General features: G+C 42.5%; 1 protein-coding gene across 2 annotated transcripts in view; it reads left to right on the top strand.

Moving 5' to 3' along the window:
• The window catches only part of cfap97 (cilia and flagella associated protein 97), a 44,751-nt gene extending 20,866 nt beyond the window's left edge, over window positions 1-23,885 (top strand). For both annotated transcript variants that reach the window (XM_070878981.1, XM_070878973.1), the window contains exons 3-4: window positions 20,234-20,372; window positions 23,517-23,885. In XM_070878981.1, coding sequence (XP_070735082.1) covers window positions 20,234-20,372; window positions 23,517-23,578 — 201 coding nt within the window. In that variant the 3' untranslated portion in view covers window positions 23,579-23,885. The remainder of the gene's footprint in view (window positions 1-20,233; window positions 20,373-23,516) is intronic.
• Window positions 23,886-24,179: the final 294 nt, after the last annotated feature.

The following is a 24,179-nucleotide window of genomic DNA, read 5'->3' as shown; positions in this document are numbered from 1 at the left end:
GAAGTGGCCCAAGAAATAGTGGATGCATTGGTGGTCATTTTCCAACAGTCTATCAACTCTGGATCAGTTCCTACGGACTGGAGGGTAGCTAATGTAACACCACTTTTTAAAAAGGGAGGGAGAGAGAAAGCGGGTAATTATAGACCGGTTAGCCTGACATCAGTCGTGGGGAAAATGATAGAATCAATCATTAAGGATGAAATAGCAGCGCATTTGGAAAGCAGTCCAAGTCAACATGGATTTATGAAAGGGAAATCATGCTTGACAAATCTTCTGGAATTTTTTGAGGATGTAACTAGTAGAATGGACGAGGGAGAACCAGTGGATGTGGTGTATTTGGACTTTCAAAAGGCTTTTGACAAGGTCACACACAAGAGATTGGTGTGCAAAATCAAAGCACATGGTATTGGGGGTAATATACTGACGTGGATAGAGAACTGGTTGGTAGACAGGAAGCAGACAGTCGGGATAAACGGGTCCTTTTCAGAATGGCAGGCAGTGACTAGTGGAGTGCCGCAGGGCTCAGTGCTGGGACCCCAGCTCTTTACAATATACATCAATGATTTAGATGAAGGAATTGAGTGTAATATCTCCAAGTTTACAGATGACACTAAACTGGGTGGCGGTGTGAGCTCTGAGGGGGACGCTAAGAGGCTGCAAGGTGATTTGGACAGGTTAGGTGAGTGGGCAAATGCATGGCAGGTGCAGTATAATGTGGATAAATGTGAGATTATCCATTTTGGGGGCAAAAATGCGAAGACAGAATATTATCTGAATGGCGGCAGATTAGGAAAAGGGGACGTGCAACGAGACCTGGGTGTCATGGTTCATCAGTCATTGAAAGTTGGCATGCAGGTACAGCAGGTGGTGAAGAAGGCAAATGGTATGTTGGCCTTCATAGCTAGGGGATTTGAGTATAGGAGCAGGGAGGTCTTACTGCAATTGTACAGGGCCTTGGTGAGGCCTCACCTGGAATATTGTGTTGAGTTTTGGTCTCCTAATCTGAGGAAGGACGTTCTTGCTATTGAGGGAGTGCAGCGGAGGTTCACCAGACTGATTCCTGGGATGGCTGGACTGACATATGAGGAGGGACTGGATCAACTGGGCCTTTATACATTTGAGTTTAGAAGGATGAGAGGGGATCTCATAGAAACATATAAGATTCTGACGGGACGGGACAGGTTAGATGCGGGTAGAATGTTCCCGATGTTGGGGAAGTCCAGAACCAGGGGACACAGTCTTAGGATAACGGGTAGGCCATTTAGGACTGAGGAGAAACTTCTTCACTCAGAGTTGTTAACCTGTGGAATTCCCTGCCGCAGAGTTGTTGATGCCAGTTCATTGGATATATTCAAGAGGGAGTTAGATATATGGCCCTTACGGCTAAGATGATCAAGGGGTATGGAGATAAAGCAGGAAAGGGGTACTGAGGGAATGATCAGCCATGATCTTATTGAATGGTGGTGCAGGCTCGAAGGGCCGAATGGCCTAATCCTGCAGCTATTTTCTATGTTTCTAGGAGACCAAAACTGCACACAATACTCACCGTGTGGTCTCACCAAAGCCCTGTACAACTGCAGCAAGACCTCCCTGCTCCTATACTCAAATCCCCTCACTATGAAGGCCAGCATGTCTTTTGCTTTCTTTACTGCCTGCTGTACCTGCATGCCTACCTTCAATGACTGATGTACCATGACACCCTGGTCTCGTTGCACCTCCCCTTTTACTAATCTGTCATCTGGTTTTGCCACCAAAGTGGTGGATAACCTCACATTTATCCACATTATACTGCACCTGCCATGCATTTGCCCATTCACCTAACCTGTTCAAGTCCCCCTGCAGCCTCTTAGCATCTCCTCGCAGCTCGCACTGCCAACCAGCTTAGTGTCATCTGCAAACTTGGAGATATTACATTCAATTCCTTCGTCTAAATCATTAATGTATATTGTAAATAGCTGGGGTCCCAGCACTGAACCCTGCGGCACCCCACTAGTCACTGTCTACCATTCTGAAAAGGACCCGTTTATTCCCACTCTTTGCTTCCTGTCTGCCAACTATTTCTCTATCCATGTCAATACATTACCCCCAATCCCATGTGCCTTAATTTTGAACACTAATCTCTTGTGTGGGACCTTGTCAAAAGCCTTTTCAAAGTCCAAATACACCACATCCACTGGTTCTCCCTTATCCACTCTACTAGTTACATCCTCAAAAAACTCTAGAAGATTTGTCAAGCATGATTTCCCTTTCATAAATCCATGCTGACTTGGACCGATCCTGTCACTGCTTTCCAAATGCGCTGCTATTTCATCTTTAGTAATTGACTCCAGCATTTTCCCCACCACCAATGTCAGGCTAACCGATCTATAATTCACTGTTTTCTCTCCCTCCTTTTTTAAAAAGTGGGGTTACATTAGCTACCCTCCAATCCACAGGAACTGAACCAGAGTCCATGGAATGTTGAAAAACTATCACCAATGCATCTACTTTTTCTAGGGCCACTTCCTTAAGTACTCTGGGATGCAGACTCTCAGGTCCTGGGGATTTATCGGTCTTCAGTCCCTTCAATTTCCCTAACACCATTTCCTGACTAATAAGGATTTCCCTCAGTTCCCCCTTCTCGCCAGAACCTCGGTCCCCGAGTATTTTCAGGAGGTTATTCGGGTCTTCCTTAGTGAAGACAGAACCAAAGTATTTGTTCAGTTGGTCTGCCATTTCCTTGTTCCCCATAATGAATTCACCTGATTCTGACTGCAAGGGACCTACATTAGTCTTCACTAATCATTTTTTCTTCGATATCTATGGAAGATTTTGCAGTCAGTTTTTATGTTCCCTGCAAGCTTACTTTCATACTCTATTTTCTCCCTCCTATTTAAACCCTTAATCCTCCTCTGCTGAATTCTAAATTTCTCCCAAGGTTTGCTTTTTTTCTGGCTAATTTATATGCCTCTTCCTTGGATTTAACACTTTCCCTAATTTCCCTTGTTAGCCACGTTTGAGCCACCTTCCCTTTTATATTTTTACGCTACACAGGGATGTGCAATTGTTGTAGTTCATCCATGTGATCTTTAAATGTCTGCCATTGCCTATCCACCGTCAACCCTTTAAGTATCATTCGCCAGTCTATCCGAGCCAATTCACGTCTCATACCATCAAAGTTTCCTTTCTTTAAGTTCAGGACACTAGTCTCTGAATTAACTGTGTCACTCTCCATCTCACTCTTCCCCAAGGGACCTCGCACGATCAGATTGCTAATTAATCCTCTCTCGTTACACAAGACCCAGTCGAGGATGGCCTGCTCTCCAGTTGGTTCGCCGACATATGTGTGGAAGTCCAGGACAGTACTGAAGCTGCTCAGACAGATCTAATCTAATTGCCATGCATTGCCCTGCTGATCGAGGAGTGGGGGGCGGTGGGCAGTTTTTGGGATGATGATGAATTTAAAAAATAGTTTTAGTTAATGACTGCGTAAACATCATGCAGCATTCAAATTTAGTTTGGGTATTAGTACTCTTCTGTTTATCAAACTCAAATAAATACTAAATGTTTACTTGGAGCAGCAATGTAAATGAAAATACCAGATCAGATGGGTCATTTAAAAGAGCATTGAAGTGAAAGCAAATTTTATGCAGAAAGCTTTAAAAGCTGTAGCATTTTGGATCTCAACAGGTATGATTTTGCACCATACCAGCCCTGAAAATGTAGGTATGCCCTTCAGATACCTACCGTTGCCACATTTCCTTCCATTTGGCTCAAATTTGGTTTGCTGGTTTTGTTAACCTATAAAAAAAGACTATAGCTCTGTAAGTGGAATTAAAATTGGCATAAAATGCCAAATTAAAAACTTATAATAATGTGCGATGCCTAAAAGGCACATGTGACCTCATCCAAGGGTGGATCCATGATTCTGGGAATGGAGGTAGGTAGGAGAGGAATTTAAGGCTAGGAAAATAGTCAATACTGCATCTTGTAACTTAGAATAATTAGTGAGGAAAGGAGGGGAGGAGAACATATTAGTTATCAATGCTGTACAAAAAATGTATTACAATTCGCAGTAGTAAAGATACCATTCAGACAAAAACTTTTGATCCTTACTATAATTACACAAGTTTTCTTAGTATTGCAGTTCATGGCTCTGTTCTAAGATTAGTGAAACAGAATATGTGTTGGCCATCCTATGCAAACCCATGTGAACTTGATCTGTCGTCATAATGTAATCCAGGCCGTTGCTTAAAATAAAACTGAAGATGATAGAATCATAGAATGGAAAAAAGGCCATTTGGCCCCTCGAGCCCGCGCCGACTCTCACCTAGTCCCACTCACCTGCCCTTTCCCTGTAATCCTGCAATTTTTTCCCTTCAGATACTTATCCAACTCCCTTTTAGAGATAAAATTGAGTTTGCCTCCACCACCCTTTTAAGCAGTGCATTCCAGATCTTAACCCCTTGCTGCGTAAAAAAAATGTTTTTCTTAGGTCGTCTTTGGTTCTTTTGCCATGTCCTCTGGTTCTCGACCCTTCTGCCAATGGGAACAGTTTCTCTCTATCTACTGTCCAGACCCCTCATGCTTTTGCATGATCTCGATCAAATCTCTCAATCATCTCTGCTCCAAGGAAAACAGTCCCAGCTTCTCCGGTCTATCAATATAACTGAGGTCCCTCATTTCTGGAATCTTTCTCGTAAATCTTTTCTGCACCCTCTCTAATGCCTTCACAAGTGTGGTGCCCAGAATTGGACACAATACTCAAGTTAGGGCCGAACCAGTGTTTTCTACAGATTCATCATCATTTACACACTTTTGTACTCTATACCTCCATTTATGAAGCCCAGGATCCCGTAAGTCTTTTTAACTGCTTTCTCAACCTGCCCTGCCACCTTCAACAATTTATGCTCACAAATCCCCAGGTCTCTCTGTGCACCCCCTTTAGGATTGTACCCTTTAGTTTATATGTCCTCTCATTCTTTCTACCAAAATGCATCACTTCACACTTTTCTTCATTAAATTTCATCTGCCACGTGTCTGCCCATCTCACTAGCCTGTCTATGTCTTCCTGAAGGCTATCATTCTCATAGATTCATAGTCATTACGGCACAGAAGGAGGCCATTTGGCCCATCGAGTCCATGCCGGCACTCTAGAGCAATCCAGTCAGTCCTATTCCCCCATTCTATCCCCGTAGTCCTGCAAGTTTATTTCCCTCAAGTGAATGTCCAATTTCCTTTCGAAATCACGGATCGTCTCCGCTTCCACCAACCCCGTCGGCAGCGAGTTCCAGGTCGTTACCACTCGCTGCGTAAAAAAAGTTCTTCCTCACATCTCCCCTGTATCTCTTCCCCAAAACCATAAGTCTGTGTCCCCTAGTCCTTGTACCATCAGCTAATGGGAACAGCTTTTCTTTGTCTACCTTATCCAAACCCATCATAATCTTGTACACCTCTATCAAATCTCCCCATAACCTCCTTTGCTCCAAGGAGAACAAACCCAGCTTCTCCACCCTAACCTTGTAGCTAAAATCCCTCATCCCTGGACCCATTCTATTAAATCTCGTTGTTGGACAAGAACTTGGAGCGGGAAGGGGGGGGATCCAGTTGTCGTGGACCACGTAGGAACCAACGGCATAGATAGAACTAGTAATGAGGTTCTGCTGAGAGAGTTTGAGAAGTTGCCGTCCATATTAAAAAGAAGAACCTCGAAGGTAATAATCTCTGGCTTGTTACCTGAGCCACGCGCCAATTGATATAGGGATAAGCAGATTAGAAAGTTAAATGCATGGCTCAAAGAGTGGTGTGGGAGGCAGGGGTTTGGCTTCGTGGGGCACTGGCACCAGTACTGGGGAAAGATGGAGAGGTTCTGTTGGGACGGGCTCCACTTGGAACCAGTGTCCTGGCGAATCGAATAACTAGGGCAGTAGACAGGGCTTTAAACTAATGAAGGAGGGGAGAGGATTCAGGAAATAGCAAATTTAAAAGCAGCAAGAGAAATGTCAAGTCTCTCAAGCAGAGCAGAGTTTTGGGTAAAAATAAGCAGAGTGGGTCAGGAAGGGACAGAGAGTAACACAGGTAATAGGGCATCACTGACGAAGGTGACATCAGGAAAAAAAAAGTCAAAGCTGAAGGCACTATATATGAATGTGCAAAGCATTCGCAACAAAATAGATGAATTAATAGTGCAGATAGAAATTAATAGGTTTGATCTAATAGCTACTACGGAGACGTGGTTGCAAAGTGACCACAGTTGAGAGCTAAATATTCCTGTATACCTAACTTTTAGAAGAGATAGGCAAAATGGAAAAGGAGGAGGGGTAGCCTTGATAGTAAAGGATGGAATAAAGACAGTAGAGAGAAAGGATCTTAGCTCAGAAAATCAAGAAGTAGAATCAGTTTGGGTGGAACTATGAAACAACAAGGGGCAGAAAACATCGGCGGGAGTTGTTTATAGGCCCCCAGACAGTAGTGGTAATATAGGACACAGTATAAATCAGGACATTGAAAGGTACATGTAACAAAGATAATACAATAATCGTGGGGGACTTTAATCTACATCGAGACTGGGCAAACTGAATTGGCAGTAATAGTGTGGAGGACGAATTCATGGAATGTATACAAGATGGTTTTCTAGATCAGCATGTTGAGGAACCAACTAGAGAACAGACTATTTTAGATCTAGTATCGTGCAATGAGAAAGGGTTAATTAATAAGTTTGCAGTAAAGGGGCCTTTAGGGAAGAGTGACCATATTGTGATAGAATTTTACATTACGTTTTAAAGTGATTTAGTTAAATCAGAAACTAGGGTCTTAAATCTAAACAAAGGAAACTACGTAGGTATGAGGGGAGAGTTGGCTAAGATAGATAGGGAAACTACATTAAAAGGTATGATGGTAGAAAAGTAATGGCTAACATTTAAAGAATGAATACATAATTTACAACAAATATACATTCCTTTAAGGCACAAAAACCCCACAGAAAAAGTGGTTCAAACGTGGCTAACAAGCAAAGTTAAAGATAGTATTAGATCAAAGGAAGAGGCTTATAATGTTGCCAAAAAGAGCAGTCAGCCTGAGGATTGGGAGGATTTTAGAATTCAGCAAAAGAGGACCAAGAAATTGATAAAGAAAGGAAAAATAGAATATGAGAGTAAACTAGCAAGAGACATCAAAGCAGACTGTAAAAGCTTCTGTAGGTATGTAAAAAGGAAAAGATTAGCGCAAGTAAATGTGGGTCCCTTACAGGCTGAGACAGGAGAAATTATAATGGGGAATAAGGAAATGGCAGAGAAATTAAACAAATACTGTGTGTCGGTCTTGACGGAAGAAGACACGAAAAACCTCCTGGAAATAGTGGAGTACCAAGGGTGCAGCGACAGTGAGGAACTGAAAGAAATTAGTATTGGTAAAAAAAATAGTACTGGAGAAATTAATGGGATTGAAAGCCGATAAATCCCCTGGACCTGATGGCCGACATCCTAAGGTTTTGAAAGAGGTGGCTATAGAGATAGTGGATGCATTGGTTGTCATCTTCCAAAATTCCATAAATTCTAGAATGGTTCCCGCAGCTAATGTAACACTGCTATTTTAGAATGGAGGGAGAGAGAAAACCGGGAACTACAGACCAGTTGGCCTGAAATCAGTAGTAGGGAAAATGCTAGAATCTATTATTAAGGACGTGGTAACAGGGCACTTAGAAAATAATAATAGGATTGGGCAGAGTCAACATGGATTTATGAAAGAGAAACTATGTTTGAGTTTTTTGAGGTTGGAACTAGCAGAATAGACCAGTGGATGTGGTGTATTTGGATTTTCAGATGGCATTCGATAAGGTGCCACACAAAATTGAACAAAATTAGGGCTCATGGGATTTGGGGTAATAATGGATTGAGGAATGGTTAATGGACAGAAAACAGTCATTTTTGGGTTGGCAGGCTGTAACTAGTGGGTTGCCACAAGGATCAGTGCTTGGGCCCCAGCTATTCACAATCTATATCAATGATTTGGATGAGCAGACCAAATGTAATATATCCAAGTTTGCTGATGATACAAAGCTAGGAGCTAAATTTTAAAAGTAGGACCTCAAAAGTAGTAATCTCAGGATTGCTACCAGTGCCACGTGCTAGGCAGAGTAGGAATCGCAGGATAGCTCAGATTAATACGTAGCTTGAGGAGTGGTGCATAAAGGAGGGATTCAAATTCTTGGGACATTGGAACCGGTTCTGGGGGAGATGGGACCAGTACAAACCGGACGGTCTGCACCTGGGCAGGACCGGAACCAATGTCCAAGGGTGAGCGTTTGCTAGTGCTGTTGCGGAGAAATTAAACATGGCAGGGGGATGGGAACCTATGCAGGGAGACAGAGGGAAGTAGAATGGGGGCAGAAGCAAAAGATAGAAAGAAGAAAAGTAAAAGTGGAGGGCAGAGAAACCTAAGGCAAAAAGAAAAAAGGGCCACATTACAGCAAAATTCTAAAAGGGCAAAGTGTGTTAGAAAGACAAGCCTGAAGGCTCTGTGCCTCAATGCGAGGAGTATTCAGAATAAGGTGGACGAGTTAACTGCGCAGATAGCAGTTAACTGGTCTCATGTAATTGGCATCATGGAGACATGGCTCCAGGGTGACCAAGGCTGGGAACTCAACATCCAGGAGTATTCAACATTTAGGAAGGATAGACAGAAAGGAAAAGGAGGCGGGGTGGCATTGCTGGTTAAAGAGGAAATTAATGCAATAGTAAGAAAGAACATTAGCTTGGATGATGTGGAATCGGTATGGGTGGAGCTACGGAATACCAAGAGGCAGAAAACGCTAGTGGGAGTTGTGCTCAGACCACCAAACAGTAGTAGTAAGGTTGGGGACAGCATCAAACAAGAAATTAGGGATGCATGCAATAAAGGTACAGCAGTTATCATGGATGACTTTAATCTACATATTGATTGGGCTAACCAAACTGGTAGCAATACGGTGGAGGAGAATTTCCTGGAGTGTCTTGGGGATGGTTTTCTAGACCAATATGTCGAGGAACCATCTAGGGAGCTGGCCATCCTAGACTGGGTGATGTGTAATGAGAAAGGACTAATTAGCAATCTTGTGCGAGGCCCCTTGGGGAAGAGTGACCATAACGTGGTAGAATTCTTTATCAGGATGGAGAGTGACACAGTTAATTCAGAAACTAGGGTCCTGAACTTAAGGAAAGGTAATTTCGATGGTTTGAGGTGTGAATTGACTAGAATAGACTGGCAAATGATACTTAAAGGGATGACGGTGGATAGGCAATGGCAAATATTTAAAGATCACATGGATGAACTTCAGCAATTGTACATCCCTGTCTGGAGTAAAAATAAAACGGGGAAGATGGCTCATCCGTGGCTAACAAGGGAAATTAAGGATAGTGTTAAATCCAAGGAAGAGGCATACAAATTGGCCAGAAAAAGCAACAAACCTGAAGACTGGGAGAAATTTAGAATTCAGCAGAGGAGGACAAAGGGTTTAATTAAGAGGGGGATAATAGAGTATGAGAAGAAGCTTGCTGGGAACATAAAAACTAACTGCAAAAGCTTCTATAGATATGTGAAGACAAACGTAGATCCCTTGTAATCGGATTCAGGTGAATTTATAATGGGGAACAAAAAAATGGCAGACCAATTGAACAAATCCTTTGGTTCTGTCTTCATGAAGGAAGACATAAATAACCTTCTGGAAGTACTAGGGGACCGAGGGTCTAGTGAGAAGGAGGAACTCAAGGATATCCTTATTAAGTGGGAAATTGTGTTAGGAAAATTGATGGGATTGAAGGCCGATAAATCCCCGGGACCTGATAGTCTGCATCCCAGAGTACTTAAGGAAGTGGCCCTAGAAATAGTGGATGCATTGGTGATCATTTTCCAATAGTCTATCAACTCTGGATCAGTTCCTATGGACTGGAGGGTAGCTAATGTAACACCACTTTTTAAAAAGGGAGGGAGAGAAAAAGCGGGTAATTATAGACCGGTTAGCCTGACATCAGTAGTGGGGAAAATGTTGGAATCAATTATTAAGGATGAAATAGCAGCGCATTTGGAAAGCAGTGACAGGATCGGTCCAAGTCAGCATGGATTTATGAAGGGGAAATCATGCTTGACAAATCTTCTGGAATTTTTCTGGAAGGGAGAACCAGTGGATGTGGTGTATATGGACTTTGAAAAGGCTTTTGACAAGGTCCCACACAAGAGACTGGTGTGCAAAATCAAGGCACATGGTATTGGGGGTAATATACTGACGTGGATAGAGAACTGGTTGGCAGTCAGGAAGCAGAGAGTGGGGATAAACGGATCCTTTTCAAAATGGCAGGCAGTGATTAGTGGAGTGCCGCAGGGCACAGTGCTGGGACACCAGCTCTTTACAATATACATCAATGATTTGGATGAAGGAATTGAGTGTAATATCTCCCAAGTTTGCAGATGACACTAAATTGGTTGGCGGTGTGAGCTGTGAGGGGGATGCCAGGAGGCTGCAGGGTGACTTGGACAGGTTAGGTGAGTGGGCAAAAATGCATGGCAGATGCAGTATAATGTGGATAAATGTGAGGTTATCCACTCTTGGGGCAAAAACGCGAAGACAGAATATTATCTGAATGGCGGCAGATTAGGAAAAGGGGAGGTGCAATGAGACCTGGGCGTCATGGTTCATCAGTCATTGAAAGTTACAGGTACAACAGGCGGTGAAGAAGGCAAATGGTATGTTGGCCTTCATAGCTAGGGAATTTGAGTATTAGGAGCAGGGAGGCCTTACTGCAGTTGTACAGAGCCTTCGTGAGGCCTCACCTGGAATATTGTGTTGAGTTTTGGTCTCCTAATCTGAGGAAGGACGTTCTTGCTATTGAGGGAGTGCAGCGGAGGTTCACTAGATTGATTCCCGGGATGGCTGGACTGAGCTATGAGGAGGGACTGGATCAACTGGGCCTTTATACATTGGAGTTTAGAAGGATGAGAGGGGATCTCATAGAAACATATAAGATTCTGATGGGACGGGACAGGTTAGATGCGGGAAGAATGTTCCCGATGTTGGGGAAGTCCAGAACCAGGGGACACAGTCTTAGGATAAGGGGTAGGTCATTTAGGACTGAGATGAAGAGAAACTTCTTCACTCAGAGAGTTGTTAACCTGTGGAATTCCCTGCCGCAGAGAGTTGTTGATGCCAGTTCATTGGATATATTCAAGAGGGAGTTAGTTTGGCCCTTACGGCTAAGGTGATCAAGGGATATGGAGAGAAAGCAGGAAAGGGGTACTGAGGGAATTATCAGCCATGATCTTATTGAATGGTGGTGCAGGCTCCAAGGGCCCAATGGCCTACTCCTGTAGCTATTTTCTATGTTTCTATGTTTCTAGGTGGTACTGCAAGTTGTGAGGAGAATGCAAAGAGGTTAAAGGGGGATATAGACAGGCTAAGTGAGTGGGCAAGAATGTGGCAAATGGAATATAATGTGGAGAAATGTGAAGTTATCCACTTTGATAGGAAAAATAGAAAAGCAGTGTATTTTTTAAATTGTGAGAGATTAGGAATAGGAGCAGGAGTAGGCCATTTGGCCCCTTGAGCCTGCTCTGCCATTCAATGAAATCATGGCTGATCACCTACCTCTGGCTGGGCAGTCTAGAACCAGGGGTCACAATCTTACAATAAGTGTCGGCCATTTAGGACAGAGATATTGAGAAATTTCTTCGCTCAGAGGGTTGTGAATCTTTGGAATTCGCTACGCTATAGGGCTGCAAAGCTCAGTTGTTGAGCACATTCAAGACATAGATTGATAGATTTTTGTTATTAAGGGAATCGAGGAATATGGGGACAGTGCAGGCAGGTGGAGATAGTTGGTCAGCCACGATCTCATTGAATGGCTCGAGGGGCCAAATGGCCTACTCCTGCTCCTATTTCTTATGGCCTTATGTTCTCGGTCTGGGCGTAACCGTGACTTTAGTCCAAACTGTGGTTGACTCTTAATGCCCTCTGAATTAGTACAAATAATGGGAGCACTGTTGTGGAAGCGGCTCACAAAGCCCACCACCATCATGTTATGGTAATGAGGGTTGGCAATAAATGCTGCTTTGCCAGGGTCCCCCATATTCTGAGAACAAAATAAAAAATGTACAACTTGTGTTCCTGTGTAGGTGACTTATGGCACTACTCACCTAAAGGCTGACAGCGCAGCCACATCTCTGTGATTTCTGGAATGGAGCACGTTATCCTTATCTAGTCAGCTCATAATAGTGGTTTGAATTGTGTTCCGTCCGAGAGCAATAGATATCTTCTCTTCGTTACTTCATAAAGGCCGATAACCAATGCTCAAACTATGCACTAACTCTCCTGTAACTTGTGGCATGCTCCCAGAAATGGGAATTAAAATTCTACCTTGCCAATTAAGAATGATTTACAGATTATGGCACAAGTCTACTTCATAACTAAACTCTTAAAACAATTTCTGCGGTTTCAAATTGTGAAAGATTTCAACGCAGTAACAAAAGGTCACCATTCTACAGTCACTCAGTTTGTGATTCACTCAAGGGTAATTCGTTACTCTACAGCTGTGCTGCAAGTACTAGCCTCTAAAGTTTGCTTGGGAGGTGTAAGTCACATCTTCAGTATGTTCTAAGATTTCACATTCTGGAACGCAATAACTCCCTGCACAGGCTATTTCAGGCAACAGTGCTTCCTCTGGCTTGTGCTTAGCTAGTTATTTCCATTTGACGCCAAAGAATCTGGCAGCAGACACGAACGCTTGTGACATGTACCTTCAGAGCCAAAGTGATTTTTAACTCTTGGTGTGCTGTGTACTTCAGAATTAAAAATGTGGCTTCAGAGATGCTTAGGATTAAGTACAATTTGTCATTCTAAAATTCATTTCTTGAATGTTCATGGTTCAAAGTTCCAGATAAAAGTTATTTGTTTGGAAATGTGAAAGAACAAAATATCGATATTAGGAAAAGTTTAATGGTATGTGGGCCACAACTGTGTTTTCATATCATTTCAGTTGTTCATTTTTCTTGAGTCACAGTTCTTTCCATTTAACTTTTGTATTGGTTTGCTCAGGAATCAAAGAGGATGTCTATATTTATTCAGGAAAATTACATGAGTCGAATCTATTTTGTGTAACAAAACACACAAAGGTAGAGTTTGTGCTAGTGTCAACGCAAAATAGGTGAAATCGACCAAACCAGCACAAAAGATCATGGAATTTTAAACCTAAGTTGTGTCAGGCATAAATCGAGTTTTTGCAATCTTATGCGCTGATCTAACAGTAATTTTGCTCGAAGACAGCCCCATCCACAAATGGCCATGCCCCCAGATCAAAATAATGATCATGGAGAGTTTCCACTGATTGCGGCCGTTTGAGGAGGCTCTTCAAATTGGGCTCCTTTTTTAAAGGTGCATAGGCACTAGTAGGAACATTTTTTAAGTTTTTACATATTTAAAAAATATTTAATTTACTAAAACTGACTAGTATATACCAATGAAATTAGTAAATGATTCAGTATACTTTTTTGTCATTTTCAGTGATTTTAAAATCAGGTTACCCACAGGTGCAACAGATTTACTGGCATGGGTGGTGGAACAAGAAACCTCAGTGCGTTTCAAGAAGGAACTAGACAGGGATTCTGAGTTACTAGAAATGCACCAAGGGAACACTATGGATAGGAGGTCTAGAGGGACCGAAGGTCGTCTCCTGTCTGAAACTGTTACTATGTTATGGAATTATTGTTTAACATCACCAGCAGCTCTTACCAGGCTCACTTCTTATGCTGTTGTAAAGAGCGGGTTTTTCTATTTCAATGGAACCTGGAGTCCCAGAAAGCTAGAACGGGCTCCACCTGAACCGGGATGGGACCCATGTTTTAGCGGAAGGATAAATAGGGAGGTGGCAAAGGATTTAAATAAAGGCTTTTCATTGAATATATTCAATGCTGAGACAGACAAATTCCTGAACGACAGGGGAGTCAAGGACCTTGGGGAACAGGCAGGAAAGTGCCTACACACCACCCTATTGGCAAAAACATCTTCCTGCATTTCCTTTATCCTTTCATTGACCTTCATTTATAAATATGACCCCTAGTGCTTAAATTCTGTACATGGCAGAAAAGCTTACTTGGCTCCAATTCGTTCAATGTTGGTCTAACTTTCTGCTGTCCATTCATTCAGCGGAGTGCAAACCCATTTATAAACTGTGTAGGAACGCCACGTTGGGCATTTCCTGTTTTGTTTTGCGACAGTCATCTCCAACCTAAAATCTTTTCCTTCCAATTACTTGCCCTCGTCCCCTCTGGATAACTTTAGAGGCTGGCCGAGGCGTCAGTACTTCAGGCAGTATTCTGCAGCCATGCAGAGGGGTAGATTTAGTGATTGGTGTGAGGTGTGAGATGATTGCCTTTGGCTCAATTGGGGATGTGACCGTCCCTTTGCCGGATCTTTCGGACTTGTGGCCTGCTAGCCAGCATCTGAGGTTAAATCAGTCGTCTACACACCATTGAGCCTCACCAGTGGCCCCAGGGACGCAAGAAATTACATTCTGCGGACAAACTCCTTCATTGCACACATCCAGTGAGCTTCAGTCCTGCTCACCCAATGTTTTCTGAAGTCAGTGCCTAAAGTGGAAAATGTGTGTGTATGTATGTATGTGTATGTGTTTGTATGTGTGTGTGTATGTGGGAACCTGTTCAACCTTCGCCGTCTTCAGGTGATGTCCAACCTCTGTCGTCGAGCTACAGTACGCAGACGACGCCTGCGTCTGTGCACATACAGAGGCTGAACTCCAGGACATAGTCGACGTATTTACTGAGGCTTACGAAAGCATGGGCCTTACGCTAAACATCCGTAAGACAAAGGTCCTCCACCAGCCTTTCCTCGCCGCACAGCACTGCCCCCCAGTCATCAAGATCCACGGCGCGGGCCTAGACAATGTGGACCACTTCCCTTATCTCGGGAGTCTCCTATCAACAAGAACAGGCATCGACGACGAGATCCAACACCGCCTCCAGTGTACCAGTGCAGCCTTCGGCCGCCTGAGGAAAAGAGTGTTTGAAGACCAGGCCCTCAAAACTGCCACCAAGCTCATGGTCTACAGGGCTGTAGTAATACCTGCCCTCTTGTATGGCTCAGAAACATGGACCATGTACAATAGACACCTCAAGTCGCTGGAGAAATACCACCAACGATGTCTCGGTAAGATCCTACAAATCCCCTGGGAGGACAGATGCACCAACGTTAGCGTCCTCGTCCAAGCCAACATCCCCAGCATTGAAGCACTGACCACACTTGATCAGCTCTGCTGGGCAGGCCACATAGCTCGCATGCCAGACACGAGACTCTCAAAGCAAGCACTCTACTCGGAACTCCTTCACGGCAAATGAGCCAAAGGTGGGCAGCGGAAACATTACAAGGACACACTCAAAGCCTCCCTGATAAAATGCAACATCCCCACTGATACCTGGGAGTCCCTGGCCAAAGACCGCCCAAAGTGGAGGAAGTGCATCCGGGAGGGCGCTGAGCACCTCGAGTCTCGTCGTCAAGAGCATGCAGAAATCAAGCGCAGGCAGCGGAAAGAGCGTGCGGCAAACCAGTCCCACTTACCCCTTCCCTCAATGACTATCTGTCCCACCTGTGACAGAGACTGTGGTTCATATTGGATTGTACAGCCACTTAAGAACTCATGTTAAGAGTGGAAGCAAGTCTTCCTCGATTCCGAGGAACTGCCTGTGATGATGTATGTATGTGTGTGGCAGCACTGGCCAGCCCACACTGCGATATGTGTGTGCTCTCGGTCCGTGCAGCAGAGCTGGTCTCCAGTCGTCCTGGTTAACCCTTGCCACTGGATAAAGGCCTAGCTCTGTGAAGCCCGTGTGGTGGCTGATGTGCAACGGTCTTATTAAAAATTAGATTGTGATAATCCCATTTTCAATTGTATTAATAAGACTGCACCAGTTTATCACTCTTATACCTCAATTTTTTGATTCAAAGAAAAAACTAAACGATTGTGTTCTATTATGCTGACCTGATTGTGCTGGTTCATAGATGATTTTGCATGTGATTATGCAAATGAGTTTGGGCGGAAATTTGAACCGTAACTACACTTCGGGGGAGGAAAAGCGCAATTTTGAGCACAATTTGTGCCCAGTTTGCCAATTGTGCCCAAAGCGGAAACTCTACCCCAAGTTAACCTTACTTGTTATTTTAAACTTGCATGTGTGTATGTTTGACTTGCACAGATGTGTCCTCAGTGGAAGCAGGATAAACTAGTGCTGTGCTTGTGGAGTTAACTCGTATGGTATTTCAGAATGATACAGCCTCACGATGTAATGTTCAAAGCATCAACCTTCCTCTGCATTGCATTATGACCCAGGTGTAAATTTGAAATATTTAGCTGAAAACTTAGAATATCTAGCAAATCCATAAGTTTGCCCAAAGATAACATGTAAATAAAAGCAAAGCACAATTCAAGGTACTTTGCTTCTTCGTTACTGTCAACTGAAGAAGTATTTTAAAACAAACAGTATCAGTAATCCTGACTCAGACTTGGGCCTTTAAAAAGTTCTGAGTTACAAAATGGCAGCTATCTGGCCATTGCTCAGATGGCTGATACCATATTTTTTTAAAGATGAACTGCATTGCACATCCAATGATCTATTTGAGAAATACCACATAATCATGTATGTATTGATTGCCAATTTTTTTGCACCAAAACTCATACTATTGTGTTGATAGTTTTAAACTACTGATGCATTTTCAGATAGTAACAAACATAAATCTATTGGATGAATAAAAACTCACTTCAGGAGAAGGCTTTGTATGAGACTTTATGCTCTAATGTATTTAATTAGAAGCAGTTCATTGAACCACAAGTCCATTTAATCAATTTTAGAGATGGCATCAGTTTTTATTCATCGTTAATAGAAATAAAAGCTCAGATAAGATCAACTCGTTTACGGAATGAAAAACAGATGAGTAGTTTAATTGAACTAATAGTAATTTGTATTTTTACTTTATTTTCCTAAAGCAACTTCCTTCAAAGTTCCTGAAAGCGGTACAGCCCTGTCCTCAGGTTACAGTTGGCACTAGTATTGTATGGCATTTAAAGCCATTGTCTGAGTGAGTTCTCTACAGTTGGGCTAATCATGCACTAGCTGCTATTCACTATCAGTTTGACTTGTGTATAGAAAATAACTTCCTCTTTTTCCATTTTTCTATATTTTTATTTATCAGTTAATGAAATTGGCTGTAGTGTTAAGTCACTAATGGCATTGCACTCTACAGATACCAGGTTATTTTGGATATAAAGAAACTTTTGTACACAGTCAGGGGATTAACTTATGCTACTTTCTCCATGGTTGCTGTTGGATGTACTCCAATCTGCTATAACACTTGAAGCAAGCCTCTACTGTTTATAAGATTTGAATAATCTTAATTTAACTGAATACTATGTGTAGTATAGTCTTTGCGAGTACAAGGCTTAATATTTAATTTCTGTAACCAGTTACAGAAAATTTTTACAATTCTTACTCAAATTCTCGGGTCGTTATTTAAAATGAGACCAGATGGATGAGCAAGGTCGTGGCAACTGGCCAGTGGGTGCATATGAATGGATATGCTATAGTAGTCTCTCATACAAATTATTTAATTGCCATAAAGGGGCACAAACAATATCCAAATCCACAGTTGACTGACTATAGCATTACGACATTCACAATTGACGGGCATGGAAAGACCAACTGGTCCATCAAATCTGCCCCACGCTATGATGCCCAGACCATCATGGCTAAATACTTCTTCCCACCCACCCCTGCTGCTATGTAATCTCCTGGGACAGGCAAAACAAAGAGGAAAAAGTCCAAGGCCAGCAAGGGAAAGATACTCTGGAAAATTTCTCTCCGGCCTCCTCAGGCATTCAAAACCAGTCCAGGAAATCACACGGACCAAGTGTTATCTATAAAGACACGTGCCTTGTATATGATGCGATCTCTGCCCCAGTAAGGAACCGGTCCAGCTCCCTCTTGAATGCATGAAGCACCCACCACACCAGCTGGCAACGCATTCCGGAGGCTCACTATTTTCTGGGAAAAGAAGAACCGTTGAACACCCAGTCTGTTCCTACTCTTACGTAGTTTAAACTCGTGACCCCTGGTCCTCCCAGTCTGTTAAAATTGGAATAAGAACATAAGAAATAGGAGCAGGAGTAGGCCATACGGCCCCTTGAGCCTGCTCCACCGTTCAATAAGATCATTGCTGATCTGATCATGGACTCAGCTCCACATCCCCGCCCGCTCCCCATAACCCCTTATCCTCTTATCATTTAAGAAACTGTCTATTTCTGTCTTAAATTTATTCAATGTCCCAGCTTCCACAGCTCTCTGAGGCAGCGAATTCCACAGATTTACAACCCCCTGGGAGAAGAAATTTCTCCTCATCTCTGTTCTAAATGGGCAGCCCCTTATTCGAAGATCATGCCCTCTAGTTCTAGTCTCCCCCATCAGTGGAAACATCCTCTCTGTATCCACCTTGTCAAGCCCCTCATAATCTTATACGTTTCGATAAGATCACCTCTCATTCTTCTGAATTCCAATGAGTAGAGGCCCAACCTACTCACTTTTCCTCATAAATCAACCCCCTCATCCCCGGAATCAACCTCGTGAACCTTCTCTGAACTGCCTTCAAAGCAAGTATATTCTTTCGTAAATATGGAAACCAAAACTGTAGGCAGTACTCCAGGTGTGGCCTCACCAATACCTTATATAGCTGTGGCAAGACTTCCCTGCTTTTATACTCCATCCTCTTTGCAGTAAAGGGCAAGATACCATTGGTCTTCCTGATCACTTGCTGTATCTGCATACTATCCTTTTGTGTTTCATGCACAATTACCCCAGGTCTATCAATAGGGACATTATCCAGCCCTTTAATTATATTATAGACCTCTGTCAGGTGATCAATATATGCTGCTCTAAAGTAAACAAATCAAGGTCTTTCAGCCTATTTGAGTAGCCGTGGTTCTTTTAAACTGGGAATCATTCTTGTAGCTCTCCTCTGGACCTTTTCCAAGACCACTATACTATCCACCATGTGGGGTGACCAAAACCAGGCACAATACTCTAGATGCAGTCTGACCAATGACTTGTGTAGTGTCAAATTGGGTCCTTTGATACTGAATGAGTCTATCAATAGAACAACCACTTGCATTTATGGAGCGCTTTTAACGTCAAGACGCTTCACAGGAGCGTTATCAAACAGTAGGGCTGGAGGAAGTTGCAGAGATGTGGAGGGGCAAGGACATGAGGAATTTGAAAATAATAATTTTAAAATTGAGGCTTTGCCGGACCGGGAGCTAATGCCCTATTAGTTTTCGCTACAGTTTCTCTACATTAGTCATGAACCTTTAGTGATCTGTGCGCAATAATACTCTATCTTTTTCTCCATCAACCTCCTCCAGTATTGTTCCCTGTGAATGATATCTGTATTCTGTGTTGGCCCTACCAACATTCACGACACTACGTTTATCTAAAATAAACACTCTTTGCCATTGTGTGGCCCACTCCCCAACACATCTAAATCTTTTTGGATTTGATTGCACTCCACTACCGTCTTAATCCGTGCACAGATTTTGGTGTCATCTGCATACGCCGAACACCGATGTCTAGGTCATTAATAAAGGCCGTGAAGAGTAGCGGGTCTAGGACCGCTCCTCACTAGTAACATGTCTTCAAGCTGAACCACATCCGTTTACTGCAACTTTTTGGCTGTGGAATTGTAGCCAATTCCTGATCCAGCATTTGAATTTCTCCTGATGCCACAAGACTTTATTTTCATGGCAATTCCAGCCCCGCCTTTAAAATTGTTTCCACAAGGCTAGGTATCCACTGGAACCATTATGTGGTTTGGCACTTTAATTCTACTGGTGTTAGCTGATTACTGTGTTGGTGATTGAAGACCTAGATCTTCTAGTACACATTCTAATGTACATCATAAGCTGTTTAGCTGTTGTCAAGCCTTTCAATTTTTGGGCATTCTGATCTTGTTAAAACTTAAACACAGCTCAGCTGATGTCAGTTCTATCAAAAAATGTCACTTTAAATTCTCAAAGATCTGATACAGGTGGGTTAGAAAATTATAGCAGTGGTATTAACATCTTTATCAAATGCTTTGCTTTTTGTGCCTGTCTGGTAATTATATTCTGTATCCCAGTGAAACAATTTGTCACATGTTCTGTGAAATTAAAGTTTGTTATTTTTTTGAAAACTGCAGGCTTTTCTGAAGAGATTGGAGGCAGTGCAACCAACTGTCGGGCTGAAGCGCTCTACTCAGCTGTTGGAATACCAGCGACAAATGTCATTCACGGAGTCGTCACAGCGAAGCAGGCCAACAACAAGTGGGAGCATGTCAAGTTAGTATACTTATACCACTCTCCAAATATCGCACAAGCGTAGTGCATTTCATACCTATTCTTTGACAATTGATAATGAATTACTTCCTTAAGAATATTTTTTTCGCCACCCTCATCTTTACTGCATTTACTGCATCACACTTCCCAAGAGAATGGCGCAAACGTTTTTTTTTAAACAAACCAAAAGATCAAAATTAAGCTCAACTCAGTTTATACAGAATAAATCATAATCGAGCATTATCATTATATAAAAATATGTTGGCACACAGGAGTACGTTCTTAGGACAGATGCATGTCTGCAGCACATAATATGATGGGATAATATTGCCGGGCCAGACAGGACAAGGGGAATATGGGCCAATTTAAAAATAGATGCAGAGAATGGATAGTAATGAAATAGCAGACTTGTTAAATTAGTATTTTGTATCTATTTTCTGTGTTGGCCCTAACATGCATGACACTACGTTTATCTAAAATAAACACTCTTTGCCATTGTGTGGCCCACTCCCCAACACATCTAAATCTTTTTGGATTTGATTGCACTCCACTACCGTCTTACAGTGGAGAAAGAGGAAGGAATATCAGCGGCACAAGGGAACCTAGAAATCAGTCACGGGGAGGTGGATGGGTGGGGTAGTGGAGGATCTTAATGGATTTAACACAAGTTTTTTTTAATGGGTAATCGAGAAAATAATGGAACTTGATAAATTTCCTAAACCTGATGCTTTCTATCCCACGGTAGCAAATTAAATAGATGAGGAAGTTGCAGACAGGTTTGACATAACTTTCCAGCGCTCTCTAGATTTGGGAATTGTGCCTTTGAATTGAAAAATTGCAAATATCACTATTATTTAAAAAGGGAAGGAAGGAGAAACTAGAGGCCCAAATTTGCCCAGGAGTTGCTCTGTTTTTTTTGGAGCAACTTAATTTTTCTGGAGTATCTTAAAAATCCCCATTCTGCACATTTAATTTGCAGCAGTGTAAGTGAGTTAGTCAGGATTTTTTTTATTTATTTTTTTTTCAAAAGGGGGCATTACCAGCTGAGAATGTAGATAAGACTAAAAGTGTTCGTGTGTCAGTGAATTCGCTGAAACAGATTGAAGGGAAAAGAATCCAGTATCAACACAGCCACCTATGTCTGTTTTGGCCATTTAAGCCAGTTTGGACAGCTAATAGTTGCTCCAAACTAACTTAGGCCAGTGTCTGTGGCCACACAGAAAACCCTTGCGGAGAGTTAAGAAATCAGCGCAGGTAGCCAGAGATGGGGGAAGGAAAGCACAGAGGACCTTGCAAAGCACTAAACACCTTCACAACAACATTCAAATCAAAAACCATCAGTAATAATTAATAAATAAATAAATAATAAAAACTTAAGTCCTACCTTCATATCAAAACACTCCTCCTCCCCCACCTCCAACCCCCCAATCAAAACAAAGCACAATCATCAATAAATAAAAAATAAAACTCAAGTCCGACTGGCCGGTCGATGATGGAGGCCACTCAGCCGGGGATAGGGGCAGGAGAACGCACCCCTCGAGAACGCACCAGCAAGCCCTTCGGCCAGGGATAGGGGCGGGAGAACGCCTTTCTCCAAGGGACTTCACCACTTCTCCGAGAGACTTCACTGGACTTCTCCGAGGACTGGACTTCTCCGAGAGACTTCACTGGACTTCTCCAAGGACTGGACTTCTCTGAGGACTGGACTTCTACAAGGACTTCTTCAAGGGACCCCCGGCTGGAGGCAGGAGCTACTGCGCATGCACAAAACCTCCAGTGCACATGCGTTGAGCTGCTGGCACTGTTTTTCGTGCAGGGCCCGAGCTCCGCCCCCTAATGGACAGACCATGCTGCGCCAAGCCATAGGAGAGGGCACAGAGCGGGGAGAATACGGAGCTACATTTTCGGCGCCGTTTTGGGGAGCAGAAAGTCGGCGCGCCTCAGGTAAGTGCGCCAAAAAAAATGGAGGGCCAAATCTGGGCCCGAGGTAACTACAGATCTGTTGTGGGAAGTTACTCAAATCTATCATTAGGGAAAGAGTGACTGAGCACTTGGACAAGTATGAGCTAATCAAAGAGAATAAGCATTGATGTGCAAGGAAAAGGTCATGTCTGACTAATCTTGTTGAATTTTTCGAGCAAGTTGCTCACATAGTGGATAGGGAAGTGTGAAGCAATGCATTTTAGAAGCAAGAATGAGGAGAGGTATTATAAACTAAATGGTACAATTTTAAATGGAGTGCAGGAACAGAGATACCTGGGGATTCACATACACATCTTTGAAGGTGGCAGGACAAGTTGATATGGCCATTCAAAAGCATAAGGCTTTATAAATAGAGGCTTAGAGTACAAAAGCAAGGAAGTTATGCTCAACCTTCATAAATCACTGGTTAGAGCTCAGTTGGAGTGACCCATTCTTGGCACCACACTTCAGGAGGGATGTCAAGGCCTTGGAGAGGGTGCAGAGAAGATTTACTAGAATGGTACCAAGGATGAGGGACTTCAGATATGTGGAGTGACTAGAGAAGCTGGGAGTGTTCTCCTTAGACCAGCGACGGTTATCGGTAGATTTAATAGAGATGTTCAAAATTATCAACAGTTTTGATAGAGCAAGTAGGGAGAAACTGTTTCCACTGGCAGGAGAGTCAGTAACCAGAGGACACAGATTTAAGGTAATTGGCAAAAGAACCAGAGGGGTGATGAGGAGAAATGTTTCTGCTCTTGTTTTCTTCTTGCTGAATATGAGAAATTCTCTTCCTGGCATTGCCTTGGTCAATTGTGCCACAGATTTTGAAACATGGGTTCAAATATTGGCCCTTGCTGACACTCTGACTTCTATCAGATAGTAATTTGATGCTCATGGCACATCAAATGGAAATGAACCGTTAACAGAGATAATGAGGCATCAGTTGAAGTGCCACCTCATACCTCACATTGTACATCCAGCAGTTCATTTTTGAGTGATACTGGCAACAGCATTGCAGATATGCATTGCAGATGGCTATCCATCCACTCAGCCAGTGTCCAAGTTGCACAAGTATGCAGAGGATTAAAACAGATCAAAATAAAGTCCAAACTTCAAGTGGTATTCTATTTTGGCATTATTCTTAAATTACCTTTTTAATGTACATTTTTCTCTTCACTTTAGGAATCAGTTCAAGATCATCCAGCCACAAAAATATTCATCCAGCATCTACTTCAAGTGCTTGAGAGTCATCTAAACTACCCAAGCCTATGTGAGCAGTCTAGTTATAAAAGATTAACTGGACTCAGCTTGTTGCTATTGTTGAAGTGACTTGTATTCTGTGGCTACAAACTGTATGTTTAAGACAATTCTTAAACTGTATTTTAAACAAAAATCTAGCGTCAATATTTTTATGTCGAATTGAGGTGTGTTTTATAAATGTGCAATGTGATATGATATCTGCTAATAAGTCTTGTATAGTGATTGGCCAAGTCTTGAGCTTTTTTTGTAATTGAGTATTAATCGGAATAATTTATCCAATATTTCTAAATAAAGTGTGAAATTTACAGTAATTCTCTGTTCTTTTTTGAAAATATTGTTTGCAATAGAGCATGGTGTTACACATAGTTGAATTGATCACAAGACTGGATTACATATACTTAATTGCACTCCATTATGCTGACTTCGAGCAGACAAAATTATCCTGTAAATGACAATTGGAGGCATTATTTTAAACTGACAATATAATGGTTATGGTGAACACTGTGCTTCACTTTGTGCTCTGACAGATTGAGCAGGTTGGACTGTTCTTCCTAAACAATGACCTGTATTTTGTGGTTGTAATGA

The sequence above is a fragment of the Pristiophorus japonicus genome, chromosome 1, assembly GCF_044704955.1.
Source record: "Pristiophorus japonicus isolate sPriJap1 chromosome 1, sPriJap1.hap1, whole genome shotgun sequence".
NCBI classification, from domain to species: domain Eukaryota; kingdom Metazoa; phylum Chordata; class Chondrichthyes; family Pristiophoridae; genus Pristiophorus; species Pristiophorus japonicus.
Note: the sequence above shows the minus strand (reverse complement) of the source record. Positions and strands in the feature narration are given on the sequence as shown.